The 11,049-nt window shown below is 55.4% G+C and overlaps 3 protein-coding genes across 7 annotated transcripts; 1 reads left to right on the forward strand and 2 right to left on the reverse strand.

The window, feature by feature from the left end:
* Window positions 1–56: 56 nt before the first annotated feature.
* Window positions 57–3,626, reverse strand: gnsa (glucosamine (N-acetyl)-6-sulfatase a). Of its 3 annotated transcripts, none has more exons than XM_085901800.1 (14): window positions 3,465–3,625; window positions 2,992–3,051; window positions 2,720–2,926; window positions 2,578–2,643; window positions 2,389–2,487; window positions 2,142–2,309; window positions 1,986–2,068; window positions 1,804–1,922; window positions 1,627–1,730; window positions 1,459–1,560; window positions 1,282–1,392; window positions 1,090–1,200; window positions 864–1,024; window positions 57–779 (listed from the first exon to the last, which is right to left on the reverse strand). In XM_085901800.1, exons 1-14 carry the CDS (start codon window positions 3,507–3,509, stop codon window positions 704–706), a joined length of 1,512 nt encoding a protein of 503 aa, XP_085757926.1. In that variant the 5' UTR covers window positions 3,510–3,625; the 3' UTR covers window positions 57–703. The 3 variants fall into 3 exon arrangements, with proteins under 3 accessions (XP_085757926.1, XP_085757925.1, XP_085757927.1); XM_085901799.1 differs by having other exon boundaries at window positions 3,360–3,625; XM_085901801.1 differs by having other exon boundaries at window positions 1,282–1,560; window positions 3,360–3,626.
* A 215-nt stretch (window positions 3,627–3,841) lies between these two features.
* usp44 (ubiquitin specific peptidase 44) lies at window positions 3,842–7,553 on the forward strand. Of its 3 annotated transcripts, none has more exons than XM_085902043.1 (6): window positions 3,842–3,985; window positions 4,889–6,451; window positions 6,534–6,735; window positions 6,813–6,921; window positions 7,011–7,225; window positions 7,305–7,553. In XM_085902043.1, the coding sequence occupies exons 2-6, from the start codon at window positions 4,994–4,996 to the stop codon at window positions 7,427–7,429; spliced, it is 2,109 nt and encodes a 702-aa protein (XP_085758169.1). In that variant the 5' UTR covers window positions 3,842–3,985; window positions 4,889–4,993; the 3' UTR covers window positions 7,430–7,553. The 3 variants fall into 3 exon arrangements, with proteins under 3 accessions (XP_085758169.1, XP_085758170.1, XP_085758171.1); XM_085902044.1 differs by having other exon boundaries at window positions 3,974–4,097; XM_085902045.1 differs by lacking the exon at window positions 3,842–3,985 and adding an exon at window positions 3,990–4,101.
* A 303-nt stretch (window positions 7,554–7,856) lies between these two features.
* On the reverse strand, window positions 7,857–11,038 carry metap2a (methionyl aminopeptidase 2a). Its single transcript, XM_085902052.1, has 11 exons — window positions 10,834–11,038; window positions 10,051–10,143; window positions 9,912–9,974; window positions 9,740–9,842; window positions 9,504–9,665; window positions 9,238–9,419; window positions 9,071–9,165; window positions 8,883–8,979; window positions 8,692–8,795; window positions 8,508–8,623; window positions 7,857–8,411 (listed from the first exon to the last, which is right to left on the reverse strand). Exons 1-11 carry the CDS (start codon window positions 10,991–10,993, stop codon window positions 8,159–8,161), a joined length of 1,428 nt encoding a protein of 475 aa, XP_085758178.1. The 5' UTR covers window positions 10,994–11,038; the 3' UTR covers window positions 7,857–8,158.
* Window positions 11,039–11,049: the final 11 nt, after the last annotated feature.

An 11,049-nucleotide genomic window follows, 5' to 3' on the forward strand; every position in this document is an offset into this window, starting at 1 on the left:
CGACAAGGTGGGTGGGTGAGTGAGAAACCTTTGCACGACACAAACGAGGCAACGTCTTCACAGATGAAATCCATTTTATTTGCACAAAAGCACGACCAGAAAAAGTGCAGTTAATGTCAACAGCAAACATTGGAAAAAAGGAAAGATTTCACAGTCGGGAAAGTTTTGTTCCGTTGTTGTCTGCGCTTCTCAAACTGGGGTCCACAAACTTGGTGATGACACAAATGAATATTGGAAGAAAAACCTATTTTGAAGGCTTTTTTCCCCCAGAATCCTCTTGATTTTCATTTCCAGAGTAAAAGGTGCAATTTTGTGAAAATACATTTGAAAATCTCCCTTCTGAAAGTCACTTTCATATAAAAAAAAGATGATTGGACAATTTGTGATTTTCAGATTCCCCTGGCATATCCGGCTCATGCTTAATTGGCAAAAGGATGATGAGGAAAGTTTCCCCAAAAGTTTGAGAACGTGCATTGGATCAGTCTTTCAGAATAAAACTTTCAACAAGAAAAATCAGTAGCAAAATGAGTCTCTTGGCTCCGTTCAACAGAATTCAAATCTTTGGGCTGCTTCAAGTTCAAATAGTGAACTTTGCTTTCGTGAACAACGCAACAAATTGTGTGAATACGACTCCCAAACAAGGCAACGAGAAGGGGGGGGGGGGGGGGGAGAGAGAAATCCTGCGTTTGCGGAGCCGTCCTTTTCACTTCATCTTGTGCCGCAGTCTGCTCTGCTTCCACGTGTGGCCGCTAAACATCCGGCGGGGCTCAAATTTGAAGCTGACAAAACAAAACAGGTCAGTAGAAAGCAGCCATTCTTTTGCCTACCACTAGAGGGAGCCTGCGTAGCACACAATCGCGTACCTAGCGTCGTAGACGCCGGGCGTGCGGCAGGTCCGTCCCGCGCACGACTGCAGCATCATCAGCCGATGGTTCATCTTCTCCAGGACCTCCTGGTCGATGGTCTTGGCGATGTTGCTGAGCTGGAAGGGGTCCGCCGTCAGGTTGTAGACCTCCACAAACACCTGCCGCCAAACGCACCACTGTCACGCCGCCCCCGCAGAAGAAGACGAACAAGCGAGGCGGCTACCTCGTCGTCGTCGAACTCGCAGTACTGCAGGTCGGCCGAGGGCGCCACGGTACGCACGCAGGCGTACGTGTTGTTGTACGAGTCCTCGCACACGCAGTCTGGGAAGCACTCCTGCGCACGCCACGAGAACAAGGAGAGCACGCTCGCCTCCAGTCAAAGCGCTTCACAAGAAAGACCACAGCGGCTCCTTACGGACACTCCGGGGCCCAGCAGGGGGCAGGCGGGGTCGGAGACGTTGCGGCCTTCTCCTTCGTACTCCACCAGGATGTCGCTCCTCCACGAGCTGCCGTTGACTTTGCCCTCCTGAAAGCCACAGCGGCCGTTGAAAGCCTTTCCGTCCTCGACAGCGGCGACGAGATGGCGGCTCACCAAGACGGGCAGGAAGGAGGTGCCGTCCATCTCCGTCTTGCTGACGTCGACTCCCGCCAGGTCCAGCATGGTCGGCCCCAGGTCCACGTTGGCCACCAGAAACTGTGCGAATATTGGTCTCGTTTGACACTCAGCCCGGTGAGGAAAAAGTCGAGGCAAGCGGGTCACCTGGCTGGTCTGGCCGGCCTTGATGTTTGGTCCTCGCACCATGAGAGGAACGCGGATGTCAAACTCGTACAGCTGCCGCTTGTCCAGAGGCAGAGAAAACTGACCTGCAGGTAGCCAGCCGCACAGTGCCGCAGTCCAACCAGATACGCGTCACCAAGGACATTTTGTTTTGGTTACCCGTGTGATAGCCGTTATCCGACGTGAAGAAGACGTAGGTGTTGTCCAGTTCCCCTCTGGCCTCCAGGCTGCTCACAATCTTCTCCACCAGGTCGTCCACGGACAGCAAGGTGCGCCACCTGCACCCGCGGCGCAGCGTTACACGCGGCCGGCGAGGATGAGGCGCCGCGACGAAAACGGACCGTTTCTTGAAGGCGTCGTCCAGGAAGGCGACGGACGAGTTGCTCATGGGCGTCTTGGCCTGCCGGATCAGCCAGTGTTTGTCCTGCGCCGCGCCGCGCCACACGAGGCATTGTTAACATCGTGTCCACGAGCGCGCACGCGAGCGAGCGACCAACCTTGCCGTGGACGTTGAAGTTTGGGTCACGGGGCGCCTTGGTAGTGTTGAAACGGTCCCGGTACTGAGGGGCCGCCGTCCACGGCGAGTGGGGGGCCGGCGTGGACACCATCATGAAGAAGGGCTGGTAGCTGGATTTGGACCGCAGGAAGTTCAACGACGCGTTGGCCTGCGACGCAGCATGTGGAATCACGTCACGGCCGCCGACTCCACGTTAGGTCCAACCGAAATAGGATTTGGGGTTTTACCAGCACGTCAGTCAGGTAATCTTTGCCGTAGTCGGCCCCGTGCTTCTGAGCTTTGCCGTTCACCGACAGCGTGTAGTTGTAGTACTTTGAGTTCTTCTCCTGGGAGGGCAAAACCAAAAGGTTTGCCCTTGCTGCAATTCTAAAGGGATGTTCCGTTTTGTCACGGCAATACGTGAATGTTCTTCTTACCAGTCCGACCCAGTAGCTCCAGCCGAGAGGAACGTGCTCCACTCCGCCAGCCTCCGTGTGGCCGTACTGCGGCACAAAGGGTCGTCGGCGTGCGCGCTCAGGCTCGCTCGGGCCGGCTCGCTCGGGACAGTGGGCCCCTCACCTGGTTGAGGTACTTCCCGGCGAAGAAGGTCTGGTAACTGGCCAGGCTCTTGAGCAGGGCGGGAAAGGTGCGCGCCTCCTGACTCTTCTGCCAGGCCACGCTGCTGCAATTGCCCTCCAGCGTGTTGTTGCTGACGTGGTGGTTGTGCGGGTATTTGCCCGTCAGGATGCTGGCGCGGCTGGGGCAGCACAGCGGACTGGCCACAAACTGGCAACCGGGAGGTGGCGTGAATAGATTTGGAGCCGACACAATGTCGGGAAGACCTTACTTACTGCATTTGTGAAGGAGATGCCCGCCTCACCGATGAGTTTCTTGGTCTTGTTGAGTGGAGTCTGAGGAGAAAACTAATCACTGAACAGGAAATCTGGCAGAACCAGCAGATCAGCACCAGTGTGAATTGGTGTCACACTAAATCATGTCTGCACAAACAATGCTGGCGCATGATTACATCACCGGTACGTGTTTGGACTCATCCGAATGATTTTACAAGTCACGTGTGTTGACATGGCAAAGTTGCTTTTGAACTAAACAATTGGGATTCAATTGATTGAACTCAAGCTACTACAGTGTATAAAGAAAGCATGACGCTTCATAACACCTGCTCTCCAACAATTCAACCCGCACACACGATTTCCCCCACCATGCCCCCCATGGCGATGTCCAAGTCGTCGGTGAGGATCAGAACGATGTTCGGTCTCCTGTTGGAGTTGGCCAAAGCTCCGTTGTCGCAGATCTGGCTGCTTACGAGAGTGACGCAGATGAGGAGAGACTTGAACCATGAACGCGACATTTTGGCTTTCTCGATCTTGACGCGGCACGGAGTGGGAAACAGCTCCGATGAATTCCTCTGTTGAAGAGAAGTGCACAACCAACATGAATGTTTACTTCGGCCTTTCACTTCCGCTTTTACTGGTCACGCGGTGCGTGGTAGTGTTGGCTCGTGAGTGAAGGATTCGTTCAAAAGAACGGATCTTTTCAGTGAACGAATGAGACGAACAACCATCCGCACTTGCACTCGCACTCGCACTCACACCTAGGGGCGATTTGGAGTGCTCAATCGGCCTCCCAAGCATGTTTTTGGGATGTGGGAGGCGTTTGCCTTCAAATGAAATCATTTTAGGAAGTGATTCGTTCACTGAAAGGAATCGATCTTTTGAACGAATCGTTCACTCACGAGCCAACACTACACGCGACAGCCGCTGACAAGATGGCGACCCTCCGCCGAGTAGTAAAAGTACTGCATTGAGTGTCGTCAAGTACCAGACAGTATGTTCCTTCCTTTTTTCCCCGACGTATTCGCTTACTAACCCAATTCCGGTCCTAACTCGTCTCGGTGATTTTGACTCCGGAGCCGACATTCGTTGGCACCAAGCAGCAGGCAGGTAGCCTGGCCAAAGTTAGCCTAGCATGCTCGCTATTTAGACAGCATTGACAATGTGACAAACTCTTGACAACATTGACCTTGTTGTGATATGACCAAATTTGAGCTTGCAATCGTTTCAGTCTTTTTTCTTTTTTTTTTAACATGTTATTTGACTCTCTTGTTTACTGCCGAGTCAATTCCACGCCAACTGCTTTATTTAGCCTGAGCTTTGTGCACGTCTCTTGTTATTTTGAAGCTGAGTGGCGATCTGCCTGTATTAGATTTAGCAGAAGAATAACCGTTTATAATGGAAGAAACGCCAAGTTGCCGAGTGGAGCGCATCCCAACTTAATTGCAGTTGTTGTCTCACTTAAACGCCACGTCTTAACGTTGATGGAATGCTTTTGTTGTGTCGTCCTTCCAAACTTGGTTTGTTCGTCCTCATCATGGTTGCGTGTGAGTGAGCTGGGGCACATTCTGGACTGCTTTTCCAGCCAATGACACAAGCATTGACATTTTGCACCTCTGGGCAATTTAGAGTCTCCAGTTTGCATGGAGAAAAGGCACCCACAGACGAGGAGAACATGTCATGCATCTGCTCGTGTCTCGTAAAAGTGGTTTATCGAACATCTTGCTGTTGTTTTTACCAGGAGAGGTTTTAATTACAGCCACGCTGCCTTCTTTCACAATCCATGATTGAAATAGTTATTCTCATTTATTTATTTATTTATTTTTAGAATAGGACAGAATACGCGGCCCGCCGGCTGGGAATGATTAGTTTAAGACGTTTTTCCTGTTTTCCGCAGACATCGGCATGCCCCGCGAGGGCGGCCCTTCTCGTCGCCACGGCGATATGAAGCCCGCGTGAGTGACGTGGGGTGCCACGCGACAACTTTGACATTAGCGGGGCAATGGACCGCTGCAAGCACGTGGGGCGTCTGCGGCTGGCGCCCGACCACTCCATCCTCAACCCGCAGAAGTGGCACTGCGTGGACTGCAACACCAGCGAGTCCATCTGGGCCTGCTTGGGCTGCGCCCACGTGGCCTGCGGCCGCTACATCAAGGAGCACGCCCTGCGGCACTTTGAGCAGCAGCGCCACCCGCTGGCCATGGAGATCAACGAACTCTACGTCTTCTGCTATCTGTGCGACGACTACGTCCTCAACGACAACGCCACGGGAGACCTCAAGTTGCTCCGCAGTACCCTCGGCGCCATCCAGAGCCAACGCTACGAGGTCATCACCCGCAGCGGGCGCACCCTGCGCTCGACCGCCGAGGTCCCCGCTCCCTGCCGCGCCAGCGAGCTGCAGCTGCGCGACGAGGATCGCATGTTCACCGCCCTGTGGCACCGCCGCCGCGCGCTCATGGGTCGCGTCTTCCGTTTCTGGTTGGGCCTGACTGACTGCGGCCGGGCCAGGCAGGAGGAGGAGAGACGGCGCGAGCAGGAGGAGGAGCAGAAGCGGGATGCCAGGGAGCGGAGGCGGGCGCTCAAGAGGCAGATGCGGGAGCAGTTGGAGAATGCCCCGCAGAGGAAGAGCCTCCGCTTACGCGGGAGGACTCCCAGGGCTTTGGAAGCCGCCGCCGCCGCCACCGCCACCCGTGCGGCCAAAAAGACTCAACGGGCCGCACCCCGCTCTCAAACTCCGGCAAGCAGGAAGAGCAAGCGAAAGACACGATCCAAAGCCAAAAGCAGGTGGCGTCCTTCTCCCGGCGGCCGACGCAAAGCCCTAGCCACGGCCCCCGGTCGGCGAGAGCCCGCCGTCGGAGACGGTGGCTCGCCCTACAAGCGACGCCCCACCGTCACCCCCGGCGTGACGGGCCTGCGCAACCTGGGCAACACGTGCTACATGAACTCTATTCTGCAGGTGCTGAGTCACCTGCACTTCTTCAGGGAGTGTTTCTTGCGCCTGGACCTCACGCAGGCGCTGGAGCTGCTGGTGTCGGCCGTGCACGGCCGGCTGGCGACCGAGCCCTCGCCCCGCTCGGCCCGCGGGAAGGGAGCCCCGGCGGGGCTGAGCGGCGGCGCCTCACCGCGGGGCCGCAGCATGGAACTGATCCAGCCCAAAGAGCCCAGCTCCAAGCACATCTCCCTGTGCCACGAGCTGCACACCCTCTTCCAGGTCATGTGGTCGGGCAAGTGGGCGCTGGTGTCGCCCTTCGCCATGCTGCACTCGGTCTGGCAGCTCATCCCGGCCTTCCGCGGCTACGCGCAGCAGGACGCGCAGGAGTTCCTGTGCGAGCTGCTGGACAAGGTGCAGCGGGAGCTGGAGAGCGCGCCCGGCGCCGACGTGCCGGACGCGCGGAGGCGCCTCATCCAGCGAGTCCTCGGTGTGGTCAACACCATCTTCCACGGGCAGCTCCTCAGCCAGGTACGCGCACGCAAGAGCCCCCCCCCCATCCAGATGGCGCCGTGGCTCAAGGCCCTTTTGCCCCCCCCCCCCCCCCCCGCAGGTGACCTGCCTGGCTTGCCAGCATCGCTCTGACACGGTGGAGCCTTTCTGGGACCTGTCGCTGGAGTTCCCCGAGCGCTACCACAGCAACGGCGGGCGCGAGTCGCCCGCGCAGGCCTCCTGTCACCTCACCGAAATGTTGGCCAAGTTCACAGAGACCGAAGCGCTGGAGGGCAACATCTACGCCTGCCAACGGTGTAACTGTCAGTACCACACCAATGCCGATTGGTCAGTGTGTGGAACGCTTGCAGCCTAACGCGCTCCTCCTCCTCTTGACTAGCTTCGCGACGGCGATCTTTGTCCAAAGCGGTCCTCCGCACCAAAGCACAAAAACAGCTGATGGTCCAGCAGCTGCCTCAGGTGCTGCGGCTCCACCTCAAACGTTTCAGGTAGGACCGCACCGCCGCGTGGGCATTTCTGTCCTCTGAAGTGACGTTGAAATTTCAGCAAAAGCGCAAATGTGAACCGCTGCGCTCAGGTGGTCCGGTCGCAACCACCGGGAGAAGATCGGCGTCCACGTGAGCTTCGACCAACTCCTCAACATGGAGCCGTACTGCCGCGGCGAGTCGTCGGGCGGGCCGTGCTCGCCGCGCGCCGGGAGCCTCCTCTACGAGCTGTCCGCCGTGGTCATGCATCACGGCAAAGGCTTCGGTTCCGGCCACTATACGGCCTACTGCTACAACTCGCCGGGAGGTGAGCTTTGATTTTCTCGCTGTGGAGTAGTGGACGAAGAAAAGTGCTACAGGCTGGCTTTTCGTTCCCCAAAAATCAGGTTTCTGGGTCCACTGCAACGACTCCAAGATGAGCGTGTGTTCGGTGGACGAGGTTTGCCGAGCGCAGGCCTACATCCTCTTCTACACGAGGAGGCTCACTCGGGACCAAGAGCGCCCCCTGTAGGCGGAAAGACGCTGAAAGAAAGAGCCTTTTCTAGTCTTCACGTGCAGCGGGATTGTGGCAGGTAATTTTGTTCCATCCCTGACACATGAGCCAAAGTGCCCTTAAAAAAAAAAAAAAAAAGAAATTTATTTTTATAGGCCAAACTTTCTACCCGAGGAATGTCATTTCCCAAGTTCTGCGTCAGTGATTGTATTTAAATGGAGCTTACGCTCTTGAGCGCTACCCTCAGTCTGGGAGGAGGTTGAACAAAAAACACTTTAGCATCAGCTCCTACTCCATTTTTGTGTCATACTATGCAAATTATTACCTCACGTTTTTTTCCTCGAGAAAATGACCTCAATAAATGAGACTATTTTTCCACTTTTCTACTAAAACATGTTTGGTCAGTGCTTGCACACGTCACGACAATCAATTGGACAAGGCTGAGTAATTTTCATTGAATCTTTTTAATTTTTTTCCTTACAAAAACATTCCAGGGAGTTGAAAACGGGAAGCCAGGCAGCATTCATTCCCTGCTGTTAGCAAAACCTTAGCCACCCCACGTAGCAGCCCAAGTCACCCGTTTGCAGTTTGCCATCTTGGACAAATAAGACTAACTGAATCCGTCCCGCTTGTTAAAGCAGGAGAACAACTGAGTCCCAAAGCGAGTCCGCGTCTGTAGATGGTGGTGGGACATTGCGTGCGTGCGTGGATGGGTGGGTGGGTGCGTGCGCCCGCCCGCGTGGCCCTTCAGTAGTCTTCGCCGCGGCTGACCACTTCCTTGCAGGTGGGCCTGAGCAGGATGGTGTGCTCAAACTGCGCCGTGTAGCAGCCTTTGGTGTCGCACAGCGGCGGGTAGGGGTCCACGATGCCCAGGTCGCACAGGTTCTTCAGGGCCATCAGGTACTTGCTCTCGCCCAGGCGGTCCAACCAGCGGCGGCAGAAGGCCAGCGTGCCAAAGTTCTCGTTGATCACGTTCAGGAGGTGCTTGGCCCGCGGGAGCCTGTCGAGCCAGCCGGGTCAGTTTTCAACACTCGCAAACACTGACTATTCAAAAAATAGCTCGCCGGGAATGTAGCAAAGCGAGACGCCGACCGACCTGATGGGCACGTGGCCCACGTCAAAGTTCTTCATGTAGTGCGAGCATTCCATGTCGTCGTGGACCATGCCTTTGCCCGTGCTGCCGAACGTCTCGATAGCGTAAACCTCGCCTTCCTGCCCGCAAAATGAAAAGGACAGCGATTAACCCGAACGCTCCAAAAGTTGGCTGGAGGGAGGCCCACCTCCATTCTAGTGGCTTCTCCTCCTTTGACGATGGGCACCGTCTTCCCGGCGTGTATCCTGTACTGACCGATAGAATGGCCGTTGAGGTTTCGGATGGGTTTGACTACGGAGGCAAGCGGCTCGCGCGTTAAAATACACTCGGGGAATAGTTTGCCAAACAAAACAAAGCGCCTCTGCGTGCCCGTGTTACCTTGGTACGTTTTGCCATCCAGCTCCACCTCGTAGGACTCCATCACTTCCTGGATGGCTTCGCCAACGTCACACAGACGCACGTCGATTCCGGCGTTCTGCCATGAGGGGGGGGGGGGGGGAGACAACAAATGAGATTTTTGTGTATTGAACACCACCCCAAAAAATAGTGTTGTACGCGTCGCATACTTTGATGCCAGTGTTGGTGGCATCTTTAACGGCTTCCAGCAGCTTGTCGTACTTTGGGTTGAAGGTGACGGTGAAGGCACAGTCAATGATTCGCCCTGCGGACAGCCACCGAGATGAAGCGAGCGAGCGCTCGCTCGCGTCTTTCCGTGGCGGTCCGCCCGACCTACCGTTGATGTGCGTGCCGAAGTCGATCTTGCACACGTCGTCGTACTGCAGGACGGTGGGGTCGCCGGCGTTGGGAGTGTAGTGGGCGGCGCAGTGGTTGAGCGAGCAGCCGGTGGGGAAGGCCAGCCCGGCGTGCAGCTTGTTCTCCTTGATCAGCTTGCGGGAGCAATCCTCCAGGCGCTCGCTGACAAACACAGCGTGAGGGAGAGGCGAGAGACAACGTGGCGGGCGAGAGAGCGAAAGAGCGAGCGGGCGGGCGCGGCCTCACCATATTTCAATCATGGTCATTCCAGGTTTGAGGAAGCCTTGCACGTGGCGGCGAACCTGCCTGTGAGCCTCGGCCGCCTGCCTAAAGTCGTTCCACACTTCCTCGTTGGCTTTGTCCAGGGCTCGCCGCTCTTCGTTGCTGCTGCGCCACGCCGCGCTGCGCCTGCCCCGCAGCGCACACGCGCGCTTTTAGACCGGAAAGCACGGCAGCTTGTCCGTGCGTGTCCGTGTCCTTACCCGTCCTGCGAGGGAGGGTATTCGCACTCCTGTCCCACGGGGAAGGCTCCGCCGGGATACAGCTCGCAAATGGGAATAGACGGAGGATCCGTCTGACCTTTGGCTGGCGGAAAACAAAAACATCACAAATGCTTCCATTTGATTTGGAAGGCGGCAGCCGGCGTCAACATACACCCTTTCTTCTTCTTTTTCTTCTTTTTTTTCTTCCCTGCCGAGTTCTCGCCATCATCCGCATCTGCAAAGGTGCGAGATGTTTGGTGACCGGTGGAATAATACGTAAGTTTTTTTTTTTGGGGGGGGGGGTCTCCCACCTTCCTCGCCCTCCTCCTCCTCCTTGTCTTTGTCCTCCATCACCTGCTTCTCCAGCTCCTTCGTCACCTCGGTTACATGGTCGCCCTCTGGACCTGCGACAAACCGGTTTGAAAATGCCCTCGTATGGAAACTTGCTTAGTCAGCAAAATGAAATATGAAGTGGCTGTGCTGGAGATTTGGTATTTGTATTGACAGCGATATATACACAAATTAGCACCCGCTCCGTTATTGATTTGTGACCGACTTGACTTGAAGAAATGGGTCATGCAAGCTGACCTAATTGTATATCTCATTGAGAAAGCAGAAAACTCAGCGAAGTCGTTCGTGCAGTGCAACAAATGTATGCGAATTCAAATTCACATTTGAGCAGCTTTCACGAGATGTCAAGGGGTGCTGAAGTCTTTTTCCCAAGAGTAGGCCTGACGTCAATTCCAAACGTGATCCTGAACCCGCATGGCTAAGAGCACCGTCGAGTCCAACGCGATAAGTCAACGTACATCCGGAAGAAATTCCAGCGTAAAGCAAATTAATGTTGGATTTGGTTCCTTTGTGGTTTATTGTAGTGTTCATCGAGAATGTCGCCTTTATCTGATTATAATAACGGGTTCGCAATTGTTTACGGTCTGGCACTTCAAACGTGTACAACAAATTCACCACAAAGTGGTTTTATTTTGAAGATATATTGGGATTGTTTCCGGGTTTGTAGCTTCTTAAAATGTCCGCTCTGTCGCAGCACCAACAGGTAGCATTAGCTAAGCTAAGCCTGCTCGCGGCAGTTTTACCGGCCGCCGTTGACTTGTTCTTCTTCTTCTTTTTTTTCTTCTTTTTGGCGGCCGCCTCTTCCACCGGGTCGCCGTCTTTTCTATCCGCGACCTCGCCGTTCATCAGGGCTTCCTGGACTTGTTTTTGCCCCGCCGGAGTCTCCGCGAGCACCGCCGCCATGACGATGACAGCCTGCTGCTGTTGCTGCCGCTGCTGCTTAGGTAAGCAAGCGCGAG

This window comes from Syngnathus leptorhynchus, chromosome 21 (assembly GCF_054491065.1).
Source record: "Syngnathus leptorhynchus isolate UIUO chromosome 21, UIUO_Slep, whole genome shotgun sequence".
NCBI lineage: Eukaryota > Metazoa > Chordata > Actinopteri > Syngnathiformes > Syngnathidae > Syngnathus > Syngnathus leptorhynchus.